Source organism: Lactuca saligna, chromosome 3 (genome assembly GCF_052625555.1).
Source record: "Lactuca saligna cultivar CGN05327 chromosome 3, ASM5262555v1, whole genome shotgun sequence".
Classification (NCBI taxonomy): domain Eukaryota; kingdom Viridiplantae; phylum Streptophyta; class Magnoliopsida; order Asterales; family Asteraceae; genus Lactuca; species Lactuca saligna.
The window spans coordinates 17413201-17440341 of NC_136419.1; the positions used below are offsets into that span (position 1 = coordinate 17413201).

The following is a 27141-nucleotide window of genomic DNA, read 5'->3' on the forward strand; positions in this document are numbered from 1 at the left end:
AGCTTTAGCATGTGAAACGCCGTTTTGAACGGTGGCACTATCCACGTCACCTCGTGTTCACGTCTTCTACGTGATTAAACCCCTTTTTGAGAGTCTACGTTTCCGTCAACAGTATGCACATGTGCCCCCATACACTCTCACGTGCATCTTTTTACACGTGTCCTCTAATCTAACGACGCCGTTTATTAAACGCTTGTTAGAATCAATATATATACAAACCTCATAAACCCTTCACACACAGCACAATCACTATCTATCTTATATTTATATTAGAAAATTTTGATAAAAATGACGGGTGTACTTTTCCGGACCGGTTCAGGACCAATTCACTCGTCGCTATTGCCCGGTTCAGCGAGAATCGCCGTTCCTCTTCGTCACGATTCGTTTTCCGGTGGTGAGAAGATGGAGTTTTCGGGTTTGTGTTTGGAGGTTAACAACAACAACAATCGTCGGAGAATCGCCAGAGCTATATCTGAGCCGAAGGAAATTAATAGACTGAGGTCAATCAGTGCGGGATCGCAGACTTTTCCGGAAATGTTACCGGAGGTGGAGGAGGAATCGTTGTCGGATGAGGATGGCGTTGAAAGTATTGGAACGTTGAAGTTTGCGGAGAAATGTTTTGATCGGATGAGTTGGATACCGGGAGGTGGAATCGCAGTGGAGGAGACGCAGTTTTCCGGTGTCGGTAGTGGAAGTGGACGAGATCGCGATGGTTTCGGTTCAGGAGGTTCTTCTTCCGATCACGAACGGAAGAAAATCGGTGAGTACTATCTTCAAATGTTGAAGTCGAACCCTAGCGATCCTCTTATCCTACGGAACTACGGAAAATTCTTGCACGAGGTATACATAATTAATTCGATCCGTTTTACGTACTCCTCATTCATCCTTCAATCGACAATTAAACTCGTGAATCTGTTCTTATAACTAACTAAGTTTTTGTGTTCTTGGAAGCTCAGGTAGAAGGAGACAGTGTTAAAGCGGAGGAGTACTACGGAAGAGCGATACTAGCGAGTCCTGGAGACGGAGAACTTCTATCGTTGTACGGGAAACTAATTTGGGATACAGAGAAAGACGGAGAGCGAGCTAAATCTTACTTCGATCAGGCTGTTAGCGCATCCCCTGATGATTGGTACGTTACATTCATCATCAAAACATAATTACACGAAATAAATCATACAATAATTCATGAATTTGATGAACTAACTGTGATGGATCTGGAAATTAACATGGCAGTATGGTGATGGGATCATACGCGCAATTCATGTGGGAAGCAGAAGAAGATGAAGATGACGAAGAAGAATCTGGATCTAAGGTGACGTTGCTTCCTGCATCACAACCGATGGTTTCAGCGTTCTAGGTTCGATTCGATCTTATTTCAGATTTTCTCTATCTCGATCTCCTCATGCAGGTGCAGATAGATTGACGATGATTAAGTTGCTAACATCGATGTACGTTTAAGTATATGAAAAATATAACTACTATAAAATAAAATCGGAATGATCATCATCTGATCTAATTACCCTGATCATAACTTTAGATCTTCCGATGTTTTTATCAATAGGAATGAGTTGTATTCGATGAAAGAGAGAAATCTGAAATTGTACAGAGCACGATGGCTATGGTGTACGGCCAATCAGTTTAATAAATTTAAAGCTCTCCTTTAATTTTTAGATTTTTGTTTTATATTTTTAGTTAAATTAGTACATGTATTTTTTAGAACCAAAGGTGCACATATATATGAATCATATAAATTTGAGTTTTTTTATTAATGTTTTTAAAAGCAATTAGTAACACATAACAAAAAACAACGTGAAACTTTATGTTATAATATTAGATATATAGATAGATGACTACTAGGGAGGATTTTGAGTACAATGGATAGGTTCCAATCACATGAAAGATGACTTATGAGTAAAGAAAGGCATTTGAATTTTTCTTATTTTGCTCAAAGGGCTCACACTAAGCCATGTGAAGGAGTCAACATAAAACTTAAAAGGTCTCCCACTTGAAAAAATGTGTTTAAAAAAAGATTAATGTCAAAAATCATAATAACCAATACGCTTTTTAGATCATTTTTCTTTTCTTGTAATTGCACCGTTAAGTAGATTTCAATCTTCTTTAACGGGGTGAGCACTTGTATCGGGTCAGACCGAATCGACTCTTGAAACGAAATAGTTTTATAAAAATTAATGTACTTCGGACCGGATTTGTTTAGGTTTACCATGTCTAGATCCGGTTCTTGGTTCTTGGACGTAAAAGTGAGCACTTTGACCAAAGTAGACCAGACTAACTCTTGGACCGAACTTGCTTTGCAGAAATTGGTGGATCTTTGACCAGACCTATTGAAGCTTACTAGGTCCAAGTTCAATTCCCAATCTGATCCAATCCAAATGTCAAAATGTTCACCCTTATGTTTAATAGACTAGTTGAAAAATTAATTTTTAATTGAAAATTTCGTTGGTAACTGATAAGTTAGGATATCCATAATAGTTTGAACTTATTAGAGTTTAATGAATTGACATGTTATGATATATATTTTTCTATACAATTCTATATTAATTTTCCTATAATGTATTGAACTCTAAAAAGTAAAATGAAATATATTTTTAATAATTAAAATATTTTTTTTCCATTGAAGAGTTCAATGAACATTATTAAACTACATACTTATTGAATGCCGACATGGCATCCATAATGGTAAAGTACTAAAGTTTGATCCATTAAATGAAATTTAGTATCTCATTCAACTTTTCCATTAAACTATGCATTGTTGATGCTCTTAATTGTAGCTAATAAGATAGTTTATTAATTATTAGTCTTTGGTAAAAACTTATAAGGTAGATTGAAATGTAAAATGACATAAATAAATATTTAAATGGGAGAATTTCATATATACCCTTGTTAAACTTCAAAATATCATATTTGTTCAGCTTAATTTCTCAATACCATATTTACCCTTCATAAACCTTCAAAATATCATATTTGCCCAAATCCCTTTTTATAATGTTTTTAATATTTTATAATCATTTTTATGCTTTATAATTATTATAATAATTAAAAAAATTAACCATATTATCCTTACGTCTATGATAATTTAATATGAACTTCTAAATTGTTGGAATGTCGCCCTCTTGAGTAACAAAAAGATTCATCTTCAACCTAATCTATGGAATGTATATTTTGATTTTTTTAGTTTTTATTGTTGTTGATTATTATCATGTCGTAGATGGAGGATAGTTTAGATATTATCATTGATATTTTGATGTTTAAAAAGTGCATATACGATATTTTGATATTTAAGAATAGCATATATGATATTTTGATGTTTAAAAAGGACATATATGATATTTTGAAATTTAGAAATTTTATGAAGGGTAAATTTGATATTTAGAGATTAAGTTGAATAAATATGATATTTTGATGTTTAAGAATGACATATATGAAATTGTCCCCTATTTAAATATATAACTAAAAATATTAGATACAATTAAAAGCATATTTGAAATAATTTTTCAAATAACTCCATAAACTTATCAAAAGTTATAATAAGGTAGTTTATCAACAACTAACTTATAAGTTGGTTTATAAGATAATATAACTTATATTTGTATTTTATCAAAAGCTAACTTATAAATTAGTTTATAATCTTGAAACATCCCAAAGATACGATCCAAAAATTTCATTTTTATTTTATTAAAAAACCATAGTTATCAAAATATCACATAAAAACCATAAGTCATTGTATCTCAAAACATCATAATCATCTGTCAAATATATCAGAGTAAAAACATCCCATGCTAAAACCATGGTGTGTGCACTGCAGTCATCCCGAGCTCTTCCCCTTGCTACCAAAAGTACTTGATACCAAAACTGAAAACTGTACGCACGAAACTTAGTGAGTCTCCCCAAACCATCACATACCATATACATGTCATACAACTAGGAGATACAAGCCCCACCCACACTTAATTAAGATGAGATACGGGCCTCGCCCATATTTTATGAGATATGGGCCCCGTCCACACACAACTAATGATGAGACACGGGCCTCGCCCACACTCACATTCCTAACAACACATACAAGTATCACACAGACAAAAATTATAGCAATCCAACAATCTGACTGATATTTACACTCAAGTAATAATGAGATACAGGCCCCGCTCACACTCCGTGTTCCTATCAATAACATACAAACTACACGGGCTGGGATTGGTGCCTTTGACCCGTTCAAACCAGGAGGAAACTCACCTTGCACTGCAGACAATCCATGGCTATTGGCTACTGGATGGCATATTCCTGAACTGTCAACATCAAAATAAACCCAATTACAATTGGGTTCCAATGCATAACCATAAGTCCATACTTGGGATAAAAAGACCAATGTACCCCTAACCTAGCTTGGTCCAAGACCAACGCCCAAACTCATACTCTGAAGGCTCAAAAGTCAAACAATCAACCAAGGCCCAATTATGGCCTAATTTTCCAAATTGGGTCCAAACCCCTTACATGAGCCTTACCCTAAGGCCCATCTAAATATAATAGTCCATGTACTTGTTCTCAGATGGCCAAACATGAATCCAAACACCTAAGCCCAAAAGAAAAGGCCCAACTTGAAGCCCAATCACAAAAAATGACGATTAGGGTTAAGTGTTCTGTCACACCCCCAAACCAAGGATGGCGGAAACGTCCGGGGGTGGAGGACTTCATGTATAGTATCATAACCACAATTTCAATAGTAATTTAAGCAAACACAACCAACATATATATAATTGAAAAAGTTACATCACTTGTATGAATTACATGTTTCAAAATCAATTACAATATGTTGACAAAATATGAAAAGTTTGACGCCTTAACGTCCCATCCTCAAAAGCACTTGTTTACCTGTTTAGTGTTATCCTGAGAATACAAGTTGTTCGGAAAGTGTCAACACAAAGGTTGGTGAGTTCATAAGCTTTTATTAATAAACTTAGTAGAAGTCTTTCACATGTAAATGTCGCGTTTGTTTCAGAAAAATCCGATATTTTCCTTGAAATCCGAAAAATGTAGCCTTATAACCAAAGACTAAAATGTATAAGAAATCATCATTTCTTAGTAGAAATGTCGTGAGTTTAAAATGATATGGAAAGTAAATTTCTTTATCAACCTAAAACCTACTTAGGTTTTATGAAACCCCGTAAACTTTATGAATTGTTATCTCCCTAGGTGAGTCGCTATAATCATACTATGACTATGTGAACCTGCCACAACGTTTCTCAGGCGTCGCAAAAATGAAATGACATTTGTCACCCGTAGACCTGCAGGTCCCACTGTAGCTAGAAGCAAGGTGTGGGGTGTCAAACCCAATATAGATCTATATACAAGTATCACGTTCTCCCTCAAGGAGATTCTGATTATAACTACTAGGAATTATATCCCGCACTCGGACGTACGGGGAGAGAGAGAGAGTCTCACAACATAGGTTAACAAGTTTACGTGAAATGTGTGTGGATATAAATCTTTCTTGTATGAATGTACCCTTTTTGTACGAGTGTGTTGAGTGATGTATCATAAACTATACCTATTATAGTTTATCTAAAATGTATATAATATGTATGAATTCTTTTATGGAAATGTATTAGTGTTGTGAATTTATCCAACTATACTTTTTATAGTTACATAATACGTGTTCTAAATGAATGAATAATATTTAATATGAATGACTTAGTTTCAGTTCATAATGATAAACTAACAAGGAAACACATTCAAATATTAGAACTTATGATTATACACTTTGCTTAGCATATTACAAAGTGTTATGATATTTACATGCTGTTGGCTAACTTTAGCAATTCTGCCCTGTTTTGGAAAAATCATAGAAAAATCATACGAAGTCGAAAACTAGATCCGTAAATTCTGAGAGTTCACAAAATGTGTCTAGTTTACTCATAATTTTTATCACGATTTTTAATGACCTCCAACTTGGGTGAAAATGTCCATAATCACAGACTGGTCCGGATTGTTGTTTGAAATGATAGGCAGTTTTGGAAAAATCACTATAAATTGTAGAAAAATCGTATGGAGATGTGCAAGTAGTCATTTTAAAGCTACAAACTTGAACTATTTGCACCTTGTACAGTTTTGAAAACAAAAGTGTTTAAGATGCCCAAAACAGTCCGTGAATGGAGTTGAACTTTTCTGATGAAGGCTGTTAGAAAAATTTAGTTATGTTCTTAGTGTTTTAACTTGTATTCCCCCCCTGAAAACTTGAGAAAACATGAAAATGTAGGGGTATGAACTCACCTTAAGTGATTTCAGTAGGTAAGTGTTGAAGAAGAGAAGTGTTCAACCCAAGAACACTTGAAGAATCACTTGAAGATTCGAAGATCTAACACAATTATGAGAGAGTTTGTTTAAGATATCCATGATTCGAGTGGAAATAATTGAGATAATCATAAAGAGAATGGATTATTCTTACCAAATGTGGAGGAAAATCCAAAGATCAGCCCTCAAATCTCGAGTTCTAGAGAGGGAAAATGAGAGAGAAAAGAGTTTGCTCTTTTTGGTGAAAAGAGAGGAAATGAGAGAAATGAGGAGAGAGGGTGAATATTCAGCTCTCAAAAAACGTGGGGAGGAGTGATGATTGAGTGGAAAGGACATGATGTGACCTAGGTAAGGTGGGGAGGTGTGGCTGGTCATAGAGTGGGTGTGGGAGTGGTTGCTTGTGTCATAAAGTAAAGCAAAGTCAACACTCCACCTTAAATAAATTCCCCATTAGATCTTTATTATTTAGATAATGATTTTCATAAAAATATGTTTAATTTATGAATATTTAGAGTTTATTATGTTAAAATATGATTTTGGGTGACAATCCCGCGTTAAAATAATTAAAAACGGGCCTTAAATGCAAAACTACGCGAAAACCGGGAAGAAAGGCATTCCCAGCGGGACCTCTCGGTCCCTAGGCCGAGGTTCGGTCCTTGCTGGGGGCTGTAGCCGGAAACGAAACGAACAGAGGGAAGCGAAAGGGGAGAGGAAGCGAGAGGTGAAGGCGAGAGAGGGGGTTCGGTCCGGAGATAAGAGGCGACGCGTCCGACCGAAAGGTGCCGAATGAACAGTGGTGAACAGTACCTTCGGGTTCGGTTCTTCTAGGGCGAGGTTCGGTTCGGTTCCTCTTGAGCAGGGTTCGGTTTCAGTTAGTGGTGAACAGTACCTTCGGGTTCGGTTCTTCTAGGGCGAGGTTCGGTTCGGTTCCTCTTGAGCAGGGTTCGGTTTCGGTTAGTGGTGAACAGTACCTTCGGGTTCGGTTCGGCTCAGGAGGGTTCGGCTCCTCCTTGCTCTCAGTCCCTAAGAGGACCTTCGGGTCCTAAGAAGCTTTCCTCTTCTCGAGAGGTTTCGGTTCCTAATGTCTATTTTTCTCGTTTTTACCCCGTTTTAAGCCGTTTTTGACACGGTTAAGCGTCGGAATGACCCGAATAATTCTAAAAAGTTACGGGAAACTTTGGAGAGAGATTTGGGAGAGATTTTACATACTTGGAGAGACTTGGGAGAGATTTGACATTCTTGGAGAGATTTCTCATACAGAGAGATATTTGAGAGAGATTTCACATACTTGGAGAGATTTGGGAGAGATTTAACATTCTTGAAGAGATTCCTCATACAAAGAGATATTTGAGAGAGATTTCAAGTGTGGCATTTGTGAGTGTTTGGCTCCGCTAAGCAAGTTTCTTGAGCCCCGTTAAGTCATGGTTAAGGGTCCCACACACTCCCAATGAGTATGCAACATGGTTTTTATCAGTCTAGTTCATTGATTAGCACTAGGGTTTAGGATTTTTTTTTTTTTTTTTTTTTTTTAACACAAGACTTTTCTCAAGTGATGTTTTCCCATTAATATAGCAAGTTATACAGTATGAACATAACACAAACCCTAATACACAAGGTTTAATCGAGTTGACCGGCTTGACTTGATGACTTGACTTGACTCAAGATTGACGATTGTCACATCATCCCCCCGTTAGAGGGAATCTCGTCCCGAAATTTAAATTCGGCTGGGAACTTCAAGGGTTTGGGAAAAGATGTGGATACTTTTGCTTCATTTGATCTTCACGTTCCCAGGTAAACTCAGGCCCTCGTTTCGCGTTCCAACGAACCTTCACTATGGGAATGCGACTTTGTTTTGTTCTCTTGATCTCTCGATCCATGATCTCGACGGGTTCCTCCACAAAGTGGAGATTTTCATTAACTTCGATTTCTTCGAGTGGTATTACGAGTGTCTCATCAGACAAACACTTCTTTAAGTTGGATACGCGGAAGGTAGGGTGTACATTACTAAGTTCTTGTGGTAGTCGGAGTTTGTACGCCACAGGACCAATCCTAGCAAGGATTTCGAACGGACCGATGTACTGGGTTTAGTTTCCCTCGTTTACCGAAACGTATCATCCCCTTCCAGGGGGAAACTTTAAGTAGTACCCGGTATCCGACCTGGAATTCTAAAGGTTTGCATCGCTTATCCGCGTAACTCTTTTGTCGATCACGAGACGCTTTTAGTCTTTCCCGAATTTGAATGATCTTTTCTGTGGTTTGCCTTATGATTTCAGGCCCAGTAAGGGTGCTATCAGGGACTTGCCCTCTGGCTAGCTGAGTATCTCCAACTTCAGCCCAACACAGTGGTGATCTACACTTGCGACCGTAGAAAGCTTCGAATGGAGCGACTCCAATGCTAGTGTGATAGTTGTTATTATAAGAGAATTCGATAAGCGGTAGATGGGCATCCCATGCCTTACCAAAATCTATCACACAGGCTCTCAGCATGTCTTCCAACATCTGGATGGTTCTCTCGCTTTGTCCGTCAGTTTGTGGATGGTAGGCCGTACTCATGTCTAGCCTGGTTCCCAGAGACTTCTGTAGGGACTGCCAGAAACGCGAGGTGAATCTATATCTCGATCAGAGATAATGGATGTTGGTACACCATGTAGTCGCACGATCTCTTTAATGTACGTCCTGGTTAACTTCTCCATCTTGTCTGTTTTGCTTTATTGGCAGGAAGTGCACGAACTTGGTCAATCTGTCCACAACCACCCATATGGTATCCATCCCACCTGATGTCTTAGGCAGTTTGGTTATGAAGTCCATGGTTATTCGCTCCCACTTCCACTCAGGTATATCCGGTTGTTGAAGTAGTCCCGATGGCTTCTGATATTCCACCTTGACCTTGGTGCAAGTGAGGCACTTGCTCACATAAGTAGCAATTTCAGCCTTCATGTTTGGTCACCAGTATAACCTTTTGAGGTCTAGATACATCTTATCTGACCCAGGGTGAATGGAGTATCGAGTCTTGTGGGCCTCGTTCATTACAACATCTCGGTACCCACCGAACTTCGGTGTCCAGATTCGATTCATGAGATAACGAGTTCCATCCCCTTTGACTTCCAAGTTCTTATCCATCCCCCTTAGTGCTTCGCTTGCCACGTTTTCTGGTTTCAAGGCTTCTAATTGGGCGTCCTTGATCTGGGTGGCCAGTTGGGAGTGGATGGTCATGGCTAGGGATTTTACTCGGCGACCCGAGTATTCCTTCCTGCTTAAGGCATCGGCTACTACATTAGCCTTGCCCGGGTGGTAGCAAATTTCACATTCGTAGTCATTCAGTAATTCCACCCATTTTCTTTGGCGCATGTTAAGTTCTTTCTGATTGAGAATGTGCTGAAGACTTTTGTGATCAGTGAAGATGGTGCACTTGGTGCCGTATAGGTAGTGCCTCCAGATCTTCAGGGCGAACACCACCGCTCCCAGTTCAAGGTCGTGGGTTGTATAATTAACTTCATGAGTCTTCAATTGCCTTGATGCATAAGTGATGACTTTTCCCCTTTACATGAGCACACAGCCGAGGCCTTGATTCGAAGCATCGCAATACACCACAAAATCATCGGTTCCTTCTGGAAGAGACAAGACTGGTGCGCTGCATAGGGCTTGCTTTAGTGTCTGGAAGGCGGCTTCTTTTTTATCTTCCCATTCGAACACCACACCTTTCTGAGTCAAGGTGGTGAGAGGCTTCGCGATCTTGGAGAAATTTTGTATGAATCTTCGATAGTAGCCTGCGAGTCCCAAAAACTGTCGGATTTCTGTTGGCGTTGCAGGTGTTGACCAATCTTCGATTACTTTGATCTTTGAGGGGTCCACATGTATTCCTTCTTTGCTTATTACGTGGCCAAGGAATCCTACTTCACGGAGCCAAAATTCACACTTTGAGAATTTGTGGTAAAGCTTCTCGGTTCTTAAAATCTCCAGAACTAGTCGTAGGTGTTGTCTGTGCTCTTCTTCGCTCCTCGAATAGACCAAGATATCGTCGATGAATACGATGACGAATTTATCCAAGAAGGGTCGACACACTCGATTCATCAAATCCATGAACACCGCAGGTGCGTTAGTTAACCCGAATGGCATCACTACAAACTCATAGTGCCCATAACGAGTTCTGAATGTCGTCTTGGGGATATCCTCTTCCTGAACTCGTAGTTGATGATAGCCCGACCTCAGGTCGATTTTGGAAAAGTAGCTGGCTCCTTGGATCTGGTCGAAGAGGTCATCTATTCGGGGTAGGGGATAACGGTTCTTGATAGTGACTTTGTTTAGTTCTCGATAGTCTATGCACATGCGAAAAGACCCATCCTTCTTCTTTACAAATAAGACTGGTGCTCCCCAGGGCGAGAAGCTTGGCCTGATGAACCCTTTGCTCAATAGTTCATTCAACTGGCTGGATAGTTCTTGCATTTCTGCCGGTGCTAAGCGATATGGAGCCCTGGCGACGGGGGTAGCTCCTGGGATTAAGTCGATCCGAAATTCGACTTGTCGTGCGAGTGGTATACCAGGCAGATCGTCTGGGAAAACATCAGGGAAGTTGCATACTTCTGGAATTTCTTTGATGTCCTTCACCTCCTGTTTCTTGTCTATGATGTGGGCTAAGAAAGCATGGTATTGCTTTCGGAGGTACTTTTGGGTTTTAACACAAGAGATGATTTGTAGGTTCGCACTAGGTTTATTGCCATAAACGGTGAGAACGTTGCCATTCGGTAGATTGAGGCGGACGGCCCTTTCGTAACATAGAATGTCGGCACGATGAAGGCTTAACCAATCCATACCAATCATTATATCGAAGCTTTTTATGGTGACCGGCATAAGGTCAATTTTGAACAAATGGTTGTCTAGAGTGAGAGTACACCCTATGTAAATATCATTAGCGCGCTCAACCTTTCCATTTGCCATTTCTACGATGTAAGAATCTTCTAGTGGTTGAGAATTTTGCTTAAGTATATGTTTGAATTGGTGACTTATGAAACTTCTTTCTGCCCCACTATCAAAAAGTACTCATACATAAGAGTTATTGAGGAGGAACGTACCAGTAACCACAGAGGGATCCTTGACTGCTTCTCCCTGCCCTAAAGTTAGGACTCTCCCTACACCCCCAGCATTAGGGGCTCGTGCCTTAGGGCAGTTCCTCCTGAAGTGTCCCGTTTCACCACATCCATAGCAGGTTTGGCTTGCTCCAGTGTTGGCGGTCGTAGCGACTTGTGCGGCGGGTTGGGTAGTCGCTCTACATAATCGTGCGGTATGCCCCTTCTTGTTGCAGTTATTGCAGTGTAACTCTCGACAAGCACCGTTATGGTGGTAGTTACACTTGTTGCACTTGGGAAGAGTTCCCGTATACTGTTTCGGCGGCGCTGGAGCGACAGCAATAGTGGCGGCACGAACAGCAACAATCTGTTGCTTTTTGGTGGGGTCCTGAATTGGTTGTTTCTTTTTATTGCCCCAGAACCTCCTCTTGTTGTTCCCTCCTTTTGTTCGGTCGGTGGTGGTTATCACGGTACTACGGCTAGCCCTGTGATCTATGAGTTGTTGTGCCAATTCCTTGGCACTCTCAAAGGTAGTGGGTTTTGAGGCCAATACACTATCTTGAATCTGGGATGACAGCCCCCAGAGATATCGTTCCACCTTCTTCTCTTCTGGAGTGACCATTGTTGGGCAGAGGAGTGCTAGGTCATTGAAACGGGCAGTATAAGTTTCAAGATCAGTGCCTGTCATTATGAGGCTCCAAAGTTCTTCTTCAAGTTTTTGTATTTCGCCCCTCGGGCAGTATTCCTTTAACATTAGGGCTTTCAAATCCTCCCAGCTGATTGCGTTAGCTATTGCGGGAGTAAGTGATTTAACTCGGCCATTCCACCAAGTAAGTGCTTTTCCAGTGAAAGTGAATGCCGCATACTTGACCTTGCTCGCTTCAGGACAAGCGCAGATTTCAAAAACTGCCTCGGTCCTTTCGAACCATTGCACCATAACGCCCCCCGCTTCCATTGAAAGGGTCGGGTTTTCCATTCGTGAAGTCTTTGTAAGAGCACTCCCTCGTACGCCCCGTGCTGTCCCCATGAATGGAATTGGTAGCTCCTGATCCAGAACCGCCAGAACCATTGGTTCCTATTTGCGACATTGCTGCCGCCACGGCTGCCGTTACTGCAGCCTGGAACATTGCAGGATCAAACTGCGGAGGTGGTGGTGGAGGCGGCACTGTGTTGTTGGAAGGCCTTGGTCTTTTCCTTGGTGGCATGGTTATGTCATAAAAAAAATGACCAGTCGGTAAGACTTCAATAGTGATAACGAGTCGAGTGTTACTGGTCTCATCCCTCTTGTATTTTATCAAAACTTTATTATTCGTAAACTGTTTGTGTGACCAGGTTATGATGTATAGTGCCAAATATTCAATAAATAAAACACATGCCAAATTTCATTGATAACTTTTAGTACATAACGTTTAGAGGGAAAAGTTTGACCTCATAAGGGTCTACATTACATCGTTACAAAAGATAGTTTTGGCATTACAAAAGCCCTTCGAATAGTGTAATCACATAGTCGCGGGGTCGACCTACATACAAAGAGTAGCACCAACGCGTACTCATGAACTTTTACTACCAAGACGTGAGAATAGTAATGAGTTCTAATCACTGCGACCCTTCTTTGACGGAGGCTGCGATGATGTCGATGCACCCTGTAGTTCCGCCAATCTGCGTTCGGCTGCAACCATTCTCTCTTCGAGTGCCATGTATCTTTCCCGATACTCTCTTGTTTCTGCTTGAGCTGCGAGAAGGTCTTGAATGAGTTGGTCTCTGTGGTGGGAGTCTCGTTCCAGGTCTCTGGTGCGATCAGTAGTAGACTGTACGATGACACTTAACTCTCGGACCTGATCGGTCGTCATCCTACCACGATCATCCATACTTGCTATTCGTTGTATCGTGACGGGGAGAGCTCTGTCAGCCGGTCCACCATGAGTGAGATCATAGTAACCTCGTTGGTAGCCATATGGTGACCGCTGGCGTTGTTGTTGGCTCCATCTTTCGATCGTTGTTACCCAAGGGGGTTCAGGTCCGTTGTATCCAAAACGGTGCGCGGGTACCCTTGCGATGTAGGGAGGGTTGAATACTTCTGTTGGTTCCTCCGCTTCGTTCCCAAACATGACTATCTCATCACCTTCCTCTTCTTCCTCTTCGTCTTCCTCTTCTTCTTGGTCGTCTTCCTCTTCTTCTTCTTGTTCGTCTTCCTCCTCGGGCTCCTCCTCGAGATCCTCCTCGGGATCCTCCTCGGGATCCTCTTCGGGATCCTCCTCAGGATCCTCTTCGGGATCCTCCTCGGGCTCATCATCGATCCATCCCGCGTTTCCCTGATTGGGAAAATAGGGGTCCCCGGGTATGTGAAATCCTGCCATGTCGTCTGCACGAGAAATGGGGTTAAGAAGCACATATCGGAAAATAATAATCGGGCACTATAGAAACGTACAAATACTCCTATAGTATTTTTAAATGTTTATATTTGGTTCTTAGCGTGTTCTTTATGGAGTGTAATTAGGTTATCAGATTTGTCGCTCATTACGACTATTCCTTAGTGTTCGTAAGTTACTTCTTGGACGGATATAGTTGATCAGGCTATATCCCTCCCAGAACTGATTACACATTCTAAGGCGTACTAATAATGTTCGACTCCTCCTCTTTCAATTTATGTTCTCCTAAGATATGTCACCATGCTAGTATAGAATGCATGTAAGTATACTTTAAAACAAGAAATTATTTGTTTTCTAAAAGTACAACTCGTTAAAGCATTTTAAGAATCAGAGAGTTTTAGTCCCAAATATGTTTATAGTTTGTATATCTTATGTGGTTTGACATACTTAATTCACTATAAACCGTGCTCTGATACCAATCTGTCACACCCCCAAACCAAGGATGGCGGAAACGTCCGGGGGTGGAGGACTTCATGTATAGTATCATAACCACAATTTCAATAGTAATTTAAGCAAACACAACCAACATATATATAATTGAAAAAGTTACATCACTTGTATGAATTACATGTTTCAAAATCAATTACAATATGTTGACAAAATATGAAAAGTTTGACGCCTTAACGTCCCATCCTCAAAAGCACTTGTTTACCTGTTTAGTGTTATCCTGAGAATACAAGTTGTTCGGAAAGTGTCAACACAAAGGTTGGTGAGTTCATAAGCTTTTATTAATAAACTTAGTAGAAGTCTTTCACATGTAAATGTCGCGTTTGTTTCAGAAAAATCCGATATTTTCCTTGAAATCCGAAAAATGTAGCCTTATAACCAAAGACTAAAATGTATAAGAAATCATCATTTCTTAGTAGAAATGTCGTGAGTTTAAAATGATATGGAAAGTAAATTTCTTTATCAACCTAAAACCTACTTAGGTTTTATGAAACCCCGTAAACTTTATGAATTGTTATCTCCCTAGGTGAGTCGCTATAATCATACTATGACTATGTGAACCTGCCACAACGTTTCTCAGGCGTCGCAAAAATGAAATGACATTTGTCACCCGTAGACCTGCAGGTCCCACTGTAGCTAGCAGCAAGGTGTGGGGTGTCAAACCCAATATAGATCTATATACAAGTATCACGTTCTCCCTCAAGGAGATTCTGATTATAACTACCAGGAATTATATCCCGCACTCGGACGTACGGGGAGAGAGAGAGAGTCTCACAACATAGGTTAACAAGTTTACGTGAAATGTGTGTGGATATAAATCTTTCTTGTATGAATGTACCCTTTTTGTACGAGTGTGTTGAGTGATGTATCATAAACTATACCTATTATAGTTTATCTAAAATGTATATAATATGTATGAATTCTTTTATGGAAATGTATTAGTGTTGTGAATTTATCCAACTATACTTTTTATAGTTACATAATACGTGTTCTAAATGAATGAATAATATTTAATATGAATGACTTAGTTTCAGTTCATAATGATAAACTAACAAGGAAACACATTCAAATATTAGAACTTATGATTATACACTTTGCTCAGCATATTACAAAGTGTTATGATATTTACATGCTGTTGGCTAACTTTAGCAATTCTGCCCTGTTTTGGAAAAATCATAGAAAAATCATACGAAGTCGAAAACTAGATCCGTAAATTCTGAGAGTTCAAAAAATGTGTCTAGTTTACTCATAATTTTATCACTATTTTTAATGACCTCCAACTTGGGTGAAAATGTCCATAATCATAGACTGGTCCGGATTGTTGTTTGAAATGATAGGCAGTTTTGTAAAAATCACTATAAATTGTAGAAAAATCGTATGGAGATGTGAAAGTAGTCATTTTAAAGCTACAAACTTGAACTATTTTCACCTTGTACATTTTTGAAAAAAAAAAGTGTTTAAGATGCCCAAAACAGTCCGTGAATGGAGTTAAACTTTTCTGATGAAGGCTGTTAGAAAATTTTAGTTATGTTCTTAGTGTTTTAACTTGTATTCCCCCCCTGAAAACTTGAGAAAACATGAAAATGTAGGGGTATGAACTCACCTTAAGTGATTTCAGTAGGTAAGTGTTGAAGAAGAGAAGTGTTCAACCCAAGAACACTTGAAGAATCACTTGAAGATTCGAAGATCTAACACAATTATGAGAGAGTTTGTTTAAGATATCCATGATTCGAGTGGAAATAATTGAGATAATCATAAAGAGAATGGATTATTCTTACCAAATGTGGAGGAAAATCCAAAGATCAGCCCTCAAATCTCGAGTTCTAGAGAGGGAAAATGAGAGAGAAAAGAGTTTGCTCTTTTTGGTGAAAAGAGAGGAAATGAGAGAAATGAGGAGAGAGGGTGAATATTCAGCTCTCCAAAAACGTGGGGAGGAGTGATGATTGAGTGGAAAGGACATTGATGTGACCTAGGTAAGGTGGGGAGGTGTGGCTGGTCATAGAGTGGGTGTGGGAGTGGTTGCTTGTGTCATAAAGTAAAGCAAAGTCAACACTCCACCTTAAATAAATTCCCCATTAGATCTTTATTATTTAGATAATGATTTTCATAAAAATATGTTTAATTTATGAATATTTAGAGTTTATTATGTTAAAATATGATTTTGGGTGACAATCCCGCGTTAAAATAATTAAAAACGGGTCTTAAATGCAAAACTACGCGAAAACCGGGAAGAAAGGCATTCCCAGCAAGACCTCTCGGTCCCTAGGCCGAGGTTCGGTCCTTGCTGGGGGTTGTAGCCGGAAACGAAACGAACAGAGGGAAGCGAAAGGGGCGAGGAAGCGAGAGGTGAAGGCGAGAGAGGGGGTTCGGTCCGGAGATAAGAGGCGACGCGTCCGACCGAAAGGTGCCGAATGAACAGTGGTGAACAGTACCTTCGGGTTCGGTTCTTCTAGGGCGAGGTTCGGTTCGGTTCCTCTTGAGCAGGGTTCGGTTTCGGTTAGTGGTGAACAGTACCTTCGGGTTCGGTTCGGCTCAGGAGGGTTCGGCTCCTCCTTGCTCTCAGTCCCTAAGAGGACCTTCGGGTCCTAAGAAGCTTTTCTCTTCTCGAGAGCTTTCGGTTCCTAATGTCTATTTTTCTCGTTTTTACCCCGTTTTAAGCCGTTTTTGACACGGTTAAGCGTCGGAATGACCCGAATGATTCTAAAAAGTTACGGGAAACTTTGGAGAGAGATTTGGGAGAGATTTTACATACTTGGAGAGACTTGGGAGAGATTTGACATTCTTGGAGAGATTTCTCATACAGAGAGATATTTGAGAGAGATTTAACATACTTGGAGAGATTTGGGAGAGATTTAACATTCTTGAAGAGATTCCTCATACAAAGAGATATTTGAGAGAGATTTCAAGTGTGGCATTTGTGAGTGTTTGGCTCCGCTAAGCAAGTTTCTTGAGCCCCGTTAAGTCATGGTTAAGGGTCCCACACACTCCCAATGAGTATGCAACATGGTTTTTATCAGTCTAGTTCATTGATTAGCACTAGGGTTTAGGATTTTTTTTTTTTTTTTTTTTTTTTTAACACAAGACTTTTCTCAAGTGATGTTTTCCCATTAATATAGCAAGTTATACAGTATGAACATAACACAAACCCTAATACACAAGGTTTAATCGAGTTGACCGGCTTGACTTGATGACTTGACTTGACTCAAGATTGACGATTGTCACATGTTCTTACTTAACCCATTAAGGACTTAATCCATTAAGTCCATAACTCTACTAGGCCAATCATACAATATAGTCGGACATAATTCAAAATTCCAATCTAACAGTCCAAACGCGGGTCCGACAAATTCCAAACTAACATTTCCAAAACTAGGGTTTTCTAAACCCTAATTAGGGTTTCCAACCCATTCACAAGCTAACTAAGTCCAAGATTAAGCTGTTGGGCCGATTAGGGTTTCACTATGTCGAGCACCACCCACTATCACCTCGGGCGGTGGTGGTCGACGGCAGCAGCCACCACCTCACGGTGGTGGTGGTTATGATTCTAGGCCAAAATAAAGACAAAAGCACTCCAAGCACCAATTCACATACACACACAAACACACAACCACCGGAGATGATGGCTAGTGGCGACAAAACAATGGCAGCTACCACCTCACAGTGGTGGTGGTGGGCCTTCCTTGATTTTCCGGCCAACTATGGCTCATACAACAATATATTCTAGACTTCCATCCACCCAGCCACCTTCCATGCGGTTCTCGTTGCTGGAAAGATATGAAAATAGTGGCCAAAGGCCACCTGCGGTTATAATGACGATTCCGACATCAAACCCACAGAAAAGAATAAGAGAGAGAGAGAGAGAGAGAGAGAAAAGTGGCTTGCAAGTGGAATTACCGTGCGATTTCGGCAGCTCATAACCCTCACAAGATGAACACAACGCCTCATTCGGTCTTCGACGATTCTCCGGTTGTCCGCGATGTCTCCGGTAGCAGGTATCGCGATGGCGATGTTCAATGGTATTGTAGTAACGGCGTCAGACTTGTCTGATCGGTAAAACGAATGAAAAAATGGGAGGTGGCAGCTGAGAAGTCTCACATAGCGGCTGAAGGACATTTGCTAGGGTTAGGGTTAGCTGATGCATCTTCACATGGGAGGAAAAAGCCACTGATTCCAAGTCCCGTGCCAATACCAAACTTCCATCCCTTTTTACAAGTTTAGTCCCTCCTTCACAAAACCTCTTCAAATAAATCTAGAATTTACCCTTTAGCCTCTACCTTCAAAAATCCTTCCATAATAAGTCCATAATTTATCAAACGGACCTTAACTTTTGAAATCCTTTTCAAATTAAACCCGTAATTTACTAAACAACCCTCAACCTTCAAAATCTTTACAAATTAATCCGGAAATTACATTCTAACCCACAAACTCTCAATTATGACTTTTAACTCTCGTAGACCAACACCCAGCTAAGATAATATGAATTTAGAGATTCAATAATATATATATATTATACATCTCGGGGTTTAGTGTTAATTATTTTTTTGCTTATTTTATTTATTAATTTTTCAAACAGAATGTTACAAATCTAAAATGACCTATTTTTGTAGTTTTATCAACCTGACAATTTGCAATAAGCTAGTCTATAAGCTATGCTAACATGACGACAAAATAACCTTTTTTCATTTGTTATTTTCGGTTTTCTTGCACAAGATGTTGTGGAGTTATTCAATAGAGTCCAACGGATCATACACAAGATCTATGAATATTGTTTTTAAAAGAATTAGTTTTTTCATCTAAAAAAGAGATTGTGATATTGCTTGTTGCTCTTTTACTCGCTACGTCTATGTAAAACGTTCATTGAATCTAAAAGATTTGTATTTATATTTTATTTTAATTACAAATTAGATAAAATAAAACATCATATATTGGTAACTAACTGTTTGCAACTTGACAATTTCAAACACATTTTTCAAATATGTAAATATTATTTACTCTAATTTATAATTCCTATTCATGCAGTAACATCATTTTGAATTCATTCCATTTAAATTGGTATTTTCTCTATTACAATTATTATGAAGAGACATCTTCAATAGTTAGTCATGGGTAATTTCTTTGTGAAAATGTATGAATAGCAAAATAAAGGAGCGCATTTAAAATCGAGTCAAGTTCTAATTGTTCAAGCTAACTCTGTGGTGAAGAAGTCGGATGGACAAATTGGTATGAGTAAAGAAAAAAGCAGAAAAATGAAACTGCTAATCTTTTATGTAGATATCCATTTTCCTGGAAAGACAAATAAAGCATTTTGATTGATACCGCTAGGAGGGGCAAAACCAAATTCCAAAGAATACAAAATATTGAAAAATTTGTTATATATCCAACGAATGAAACTTTCTAGATATGAAAAAAAATATTTTGTTTTGGTTCAACCTGTAGCCTCATATAAAAAAAACAGATGTTATAAATTTAGGAAGACTTTTCTTGCCGTATTCTTGCAGGAAAGTGATCATCTACAACTTCGAGTTTTCAATTATATCCTTTATTACGATCAAATCCTTGAAATTTTGGACACAAGTATTCAATTTGTTTCTAACTTCTTTAGTGTGGAATTGGGACCAAGACAAAAAAAAAATCAAAAAAGCATGTGCTTCCTTTGTTGAAATAAAGACAAATGGTTTGCTTAAACATTTTCTAAGAATCGACTTAGCTAAAACACCTATTTATTATATCGGAAAAAATAAATATCTATCGGGTTCAGGATTGATCTCTAAGAATGGATCATATCGTGCTAATGTCAATCAATTTTCTTCCATTTATTCCTATTCTAATTCCAAGTCAATGATTAAAGAATCCGTTAATCCAAATCAAGGAATTATTCATACGTTGTTGAATTAAAACAAGGAACGAATAGGCCCATTCAACGATGTAAAATCTACCAATTTGATAAAAAAAATCAATCGAAAAGCACCCCTAATTCCAATTAGGAATTAGTTGGGCTGGTTAGGAACAAATTTTCCAATTTATAATTTTGATTTATTTTCCCATTTGATAACCTATAATCAAATCTTGGTAACTAACTATTTGCAACTTGACAATTTCAAACAGATTTTTGAAATATTTAAATTGGTATTTTCTCCATTACAATTATTGTGAAGAGATATCTCTAACCGTTAGTCTTAGACAGTTTCTTGGTGAAAATGTATGAAGGCGATACATTAGTTACATTTATATATAAAAAATCAAGATTTGTTGATATAATGCAAGTTCTTCCAAAAGTGGAACATGCATTAGAAGTGCGTTCAATTGATTTAATATCAATGAATCTCGAAAAGAGGATTGTGGGTTGGAACAAACCTATAACAAGAATTCTTGGAATTCCTTGGACATTCTTAATTGGTTTTAAACTAACTGTAGTGCAAATTCGTATCTCTTTGGTTAATAAGGTGCAAAAGGTTTATCACTCCCAGGGATGCCTATACAAAATAGGCATATAGAATACGTCAAATAACATCAAAAGGTTTGGTTTCAGAATACATAAAATGTCTAATGTTTGTTCGCATGGAGAACTAATTAGATTGTTGAGAGTGGAACGAATGGAACATGCTTTGGTAGAAGCGATCTGTTACCAAACCGTCTTATTGGGAATAACAAGAGCATGTATCAATACTCAAAGTTTCATATCGGAAGCTAGTATTCAAGAAACTGCTAGAGTTTTAGCAAAACCATATCTCCTGGGCTGTATCGATCGGTTAAAAGGCCTGAAAGATAACGTTGTTCCGGGGGGGGGGGGGGGGGTGATATCTGTTGGTAGCGGCTTTAAAACACCTTCAAACGAACTTAACAACATTCCTAACAACATACAACATTGCATTTGAACTCCAAAAAAAGAATATATTAAAGGGGGAAATGATAGATATTTTGTTCTACCACATAATATTATTTGATTCTTGCTTTTCAAATAATTTTCATGATACACAAGAACAATCAGTTTTTAGGATTTAATGATCTCTAAGAGCAGATTCACCATTTCTTTTATCTTTTATAAATGATCTTTTAGTCTAGTCATTTGATTTGGTAATAATAATAAAAAAAATAACAAATAGAAAAGAATACCGGCTTGGATTGTGTAACTACGTCAATCTATGGTATAAAAGAAGGTTCCATCGAAATAATTATTTATTTTAGGGTACCTCTCTGAGGAGGCAGTGTAGAGAGAAATGACAAGAAGATATGGAAACATTAATTTAGAAGAGATGATGGAAGCACGAGTTCATTTTGGCCATGTTACTAGGAAATGAAATCCTAAAATAGCACCTTATATATCGGCAAAACGTAAACATATTCATATTACAAATCTTATTAGAATTACTTGTGTTTCATCCTAAGCTTATTGAATGACATGCCATATAAAGATAAATGAAAAACTCTGCGATGCCATGAAACTAATATCACTTTACAAAATTGGATTCCATCCTATATTGCAAATCCGAAAAACCTTTATATTAGTTTTGTGCCTAGAGAACCTCCACATTATTGAAACATTTTATATGGTTATTTTTTTCAACAAGATATATATAAGAGTGGGATCCCTACATTAAGATGTATATTAAGTTTTCTAACATTAAAAGAAATCTAATATAAAAGGTTTTTTCGTATGAATTAAAAATAAAAGCCTTTAAAGTTTAGCTAGTCGCAAATGGTCAATAGCAACTTGTGTGTGTTTTTAAATCTTCTAATTCTCTCTTGCTTCCAGTTCTCTTTTCGAACTCCCTCGGTCTGAGATTCCCTGATCAATCTCAAAAGTGGGGAATCATCTGATATCCTTATACACATCTCCATCCAGCCGACTTACAGCTTAAAGCTCCACCACCACATTCGTTTTATCCAAATTGTAAAGGATCTCGAAGTCATAATCATTGACTACGTTCAGCCACTTGTACCGCCTAAAAAAATATCATTTATTACTAAAATATCACCATTATAATAATATAATGTTATAATAAATTAGAATTCAGAAAAAAGGATATCAAAGAATTTCTAACCCAGTAGTATTTTATGTTGTCCTTCATCTATGATGTTGAATATTAACAGTATCATGGTATGAACATAAGTGCAATTATATTGAGTTTGGAAATAGATTATATATTTATATTTACCGATTAAAAGAGAAAAAATATTTAAAAAATGTAGAAATTTATATATAACCCTTTTCAAAGGTAGGAGTCGGTGTATCGGGCTGTAGGTCCGCAGGATACGAATTATTAGAACAGAACTGGGCCAAGTGACCCTTTTGTGATTTCTAGAGTGAGTGTGAGGGACTGATACTTGAGTCCACGAATCCACGATCAAGTGACCCAAATAATGAATGATTTAAAACTCAGGCCGTACTAACCATAAAATGACCAAATAACATATACTACATTATATATATATATATATATATATATATATATATATATATATATATATATATATATATAAAGACCATGCTAATTTTATGAAACCGTAAGACCAAATCTAAAAATAAATTTAAAATGCAAAATAAAAGGAAAAATCCAAAAAAAAAAAATTTAATTATTATTTTCAGAACTTTATTTAACTAAAAAAATAAATAATAAAAAAATTATCGTTTTTTTTTTTTAAATACATGAAATATTCTAAAAGAATATTACATTGTACATATTCTAATATTATTTTTAGAATGTTTAGAATATTATATTAGATTTGTCAAATATGTAGAATATTTCAAGTATTCTACTAAAATATGTAAAAAAATATATTTTTTTTATTTATATTTTATTTTTTGGAAAATATATATTCCGAAAATAATATTGGAAAAAAAATTCGAAAATTTTCAATTATTTTGAGGCCCGTGCTAAGCACGGTCCTTGAGTAGTGTTTTAGAATATCGTTGAAAAACTACCGTGCTTAACATGTCCCATGGCTGGCTGTTTAATTTGTTTTTTTTTTACAAATCATATATGAGAGACGTTATTAGTGTTGGGCATTCAAGTATACGACAAATAGCATAAAACAACAAAAGACTTTACTATAGAATGATTTTACATAAATATATTCCAAATAATTCAGAATAATTGCACCTAAAAAGTTGATCAGGAGCATCTTCTATCTTGTTGACCTGCATAGAAAAAAAAAAATATTCAACAATTGTAATAAATTAGGATTGTCGGTTTTATTAAGTAACATTGCATGCATCAAGAAGGTCACAAAATAAAAATATAATTAGAAATAGGGATGCAATTAACATTGGCCTAAGGGTAGGTATGAGACCAATTAACATAAATATGAGCTATGTAAAAATATAAAATTATCATGTGGTAGTCTTAATTCTATTCTATATTATATTTAATTATAGTTATAGAACTTTATTGACAAAATGAAAACAATTAAACATAAATGAGATTATAGTAAAAGCATTTAGTTATTTTACCCAAAAAAAAGGTTAAATTACATTAAAATCATGGATTTCTTACAATTAAAGATTTTATAGCTATATTATAGTTTACATTCAATTATGTTTAAGGTCGAACACTGCAGATCACCCAGGTGACTGCATCCCATTATTTCCTGCAATCAAAAAGATATTGAAAGCAATCGGTACGATTACCAATAAATAAATCCATGATTCCATTTTTCAAATAAAAAAAATCAAGAAATAGTTTGGAAACATACTTTCTACTGACAATTTCTATACTAATTGTATATAAATAAGAAAGAAAATGTATGATTACATACGCAATGATGTGAGCGGATGATGATGCAACACAAAGGGCATTGGTGTCCAACCAGCAACTCTATACTGCACAGTTATGCCCTTCAAAAGCTCCAATCCATTTCAGTCCCCAATCTCCTAATTCTAAGCATTGGAATAGAATCTGAAAAGGAAATCTATGTTGTTTAGTGAAATATATGATGGATCACGACCCACGGAGGGTAATTTGGGTATTTCAAAGAATGAACCGAGAGTGATATTCATTAGTTTTCTTTATTTTTTTATGCAACTTATGTAGATTAGTGTGCAAGTAGAAAGCAACATAATAGTCCTAACATGTCTCATTCAAATAGTAGCACAAAGAAATTTGTCCATGTAGACATGTCTTAATAAAATATAAAGATTGCATAAAATAAGAAAACTATTGATATCACGTACAATAGTTGGAACTTTGAAAATTTATGTTGCGTGAAAATTTAGTCATGTATATTTATATGCTAGATCCTGAAGGTCAAGAATGTAAGCAAGAACACCAACAGTTATATTATTTCCGACTAATAATAAGAATTTGAAATAAACCCTCTTTACATTCTCATAAAAGTGCAAAATTTTAAAAATATCATCAAAACCAGAAATTGTTTCATATTAGATCTCGAAACCAAGTGCATAAAAAGATCAAAAGATTCAAAATGATTAAAAGACAACCTTTCCGTCCCTTTTGATAAACTTGACAACAATCAGATCTCTAGTTGTAAACAATAAAAAATAAAAATGAAGATATTGCAGCTCATTTTTAGAGGAAACATAAAGAAAAAAACAGTTTTGCAAAAAAAAAAAAAAAAAAAAAAACTTACAAAATATGTTCATAGTTTACCTATAATTGAAAAACTTGCGAGAACATTGCTCTGTCTAGTTTCTTGCAAAGAGGAGCGAACATCTTAATTCCATTTGTTATTCTCCGCACAAAAAGCAAAAATTTAAAACAAATTAAAAAACTGTGATTTGTGAGGAAGAACCAAAGAAAATAGCCCAGGAATGAAACTCGAAGTCCAGATAAAAAGGAGACATGTAAATATACATGCAAACTCAAAACCATACTTGATGACCGAATATATTTTATACCTAAAACACAAAGAGCATATAAGTACATCAACCACAAAATAACAAAACAATACACCCAAATAGACATTTCACGTAAGTTAAAATCATACAGTATTGTGTTTCATGTATGAGTTCAACAATATTGTGTGTGCTTCCCCTTTTCTTCATCGTTCAAGTAGATTAAATCATACAGAATACTTAATATTGCTTTCATTAATTCCTTCCTTCATTCTCTTGTAATACAACCAAGAATTTTTCTCCAATTATAAAATAAAAACCTAAAGTTTAATTTCAAATTCAAAAACCCTAAAACTTGAATAATAAACTAAACCCAGAACTCACAAAATCGTAATTTCATGAGGGAAAAAAAGTTCATGACAAAGAATTAAACAGAATATAAAAAATTGGAATGAAATTTTATCATAAAGATAATGGCGATGAATTTTCTCTTCACACAGGATATATAATTAACAACGTTGACTTAATCCTCCATATACGACATAACAAATTTAGGGTTTATACAAATGGGGGAGAAATTTACCCTAAAAAAATGAAAATGTATGAAAAAGAGACGTTCTTTATGCCATATACCTTGGTTTTCTCATCGGTACGACTACTTCCTGCAATAAATTGAAGACAGAGCATTTTTTTTAAGAATTTGTCGATGGGAGGGGGTTGAGTACGTTTGAAGAAGGAGGAGACATTAAAACAAAATTTGGGGAATATGAGAGTAAGATGGTGATGCGATCAATATGACCCGTATCTACGAGTTGTCTCTATGTTTCCACAGCCAAGAACACATCAAACAATTGAAATAAAGAATAAGCAAACTAACCTTAGATGAAAACATTAGGCAGTGGTGGAAAAAGGAGATCGTCGGTCAGTTAATCCCTCCACGCACGCTAAACCTTATTTGAGAAAATGGAAAAACAAAAAGAAACTGTATGACGCTGATCAATCGATACGACATAGTGGAAAATGAGGTGGTGCAAGTCGACGTTTGTGTTTATGGCATCGTTTGGAAGGTAGTTTAATGTTGGGACTGTGTAAATGTTATTCAAGAGGCATGAGAAAAAAATTAGGGTTTTTGTTTTCGTGGAGGGCTTATTGTTGGAGATGAACTACTGGTACGTCAGGTTGGGGGAATCGGGAATCGACGAATATCTGAAAATGCAAGGTGAAGCGGTAAAGGAAAAGTGATGCGTCGTTTGGAGTATGGGTTACGTGGAGGTATTAGAGACGCACTAATTTGTTCTAGGAGACACCAGAAAATTAAGGCTTTTATATATATATATATATATATATATATATATATATATATATATATATATATATATATATATATATATATATACTAGTTACGTTTAAGGCCCATCACGAAGGGTATTTTTGGTATTTTCTAAAAAATCTATAAGATCACAGTGAAGAACACATTGAAATACTCTTTCTTTCATTCCTACTTTTTCCATATCGATTATACATTGTATTAACAATGCTATTATAGGTAAACAAATATAAGTGCACTGCTATTATGCGTAAAAAGCATAGTATGTTACCTCTAATGGTACAAAGGATAAAGTGCATTGCTATTTTTTGGAAATTTTACATGGACAAATAACCACAATAAAAATTGCTTATATCAACTTCAATATGTGGATAAGAGTAATAGAATAAAAAGGTAATTAAATTTTGTTACCCATATAGCAACATGCATTTTCTTCACATGATAACATTGTACTTACAATTTTTACCAATAATATAAACCTACTTATAATTATTAATACTCATAAAATGTGAAAACAAATAAAGAACATTGTTGATATTGGGGGTGTATGTATTATATATGTATGTTGTTTTTATCGGTATAAATTTAATGTATAAAGCTATTATCAATGAAAATGTAGTTTTGTGGTTGTGTATGGGTGAAAAGTACAAGTACAATGTTATTACTGGTCAAAGTGTCAAGTATATTGCGCATGATGATACTGAGTTAGATATGTTGCATGCTATTTACTACAATTTTCCTATTTTTAAATCCTACCCCATCCACTATATAATCCAC

General features: G+C 36.8%; 1 protein-coding gene, 1 long non-coding RNA gene and 1 pseudogene across 4 annotated transcripts; 2 read left to right on the forward strand and 1 right to left on the reverse strand.

Annotated features, from left to right (window-relative positions):
* Positions 1-230: 230 nt before the first annotated feature.
* On the forward strand, positions 231-1670 carry LOC145034604 (Tetratricopeptide repeat (TPR)-like superfamily protein). Its single transcript, XM_078983049.1, has 3 exons — positions 231-840; positions 957-1129; positions 1234-1670. Exons 1-3 carry the CDS (start codon positions 289-291, stop codon positions 1355-1357), a joined length of 849 nt encoding a protein of 282 aa, XP_078839175.1. The 5' UTR covers positions 231-288; the 3' UTR covers positions 1358-1670.
* Positions 1671-19467: 17797 nt separating this feature from the next.
* Positions 19468-21247, forward strand: LOC145035223 (DNA-directed RNA polymerase subunit beta'' pseudogene; annotated as a pseudogene).
* Positions 21248-23274: 2027 nt separating this feature from the next.
* LOC145033426 (uncharacterized) lies at positions 23275-26325 on the reverse strand. 3 transcript variants are annotated; one of them, XR_013677541.1, is made up of 6 exons: positions 25915-26325; positions 25671-25699; positions 24853-25100; positions 24002-24141; positions 23773-23833; positions 23275-23384 (listed from the first exon to the last, which is right to left on the reverse strand). It is a non-coding gene; the product is annotated as an uncharacterized LOC145033426 (long non-coding RNA). The 3 variants fall into 3 exon arrangements; XR_013677540.1 differs by lacking the exon at positions 23773-23833; XR_013677542.1 differs by lacking the exons at positions 23773-23833; positions 25671-25699.
* Positions 26326-27141: the final 816 nt, after the last annotated feature.

What these genes read in the sequence shown, in the direction of transcription:
- LOC145034604 (XM_078983049.1), top strand. Translation starts at nt 289, where the DNA reads ATGACGGGTGTACTTTTCCGGACCGGTTCAGGACCAATTCACTCGTCG. An exon ending in ACGGAAAATTCTTGCACGAG is followed by an intron (nt 841 to 956) that starts GTATACATAATT and finishes TTGGAAGCTCAG; the next exon opens with GTAGAAGGAGACAGTGTTAA. An exon ending in AGCGCATCCCCTGATGATTG is followed by an intron (nt 1,130 to 1,233) that starts GTACGTTACATT and finishes TTAACATGGCAG; the next exon opens with TATGGTGATGGGATCATACG.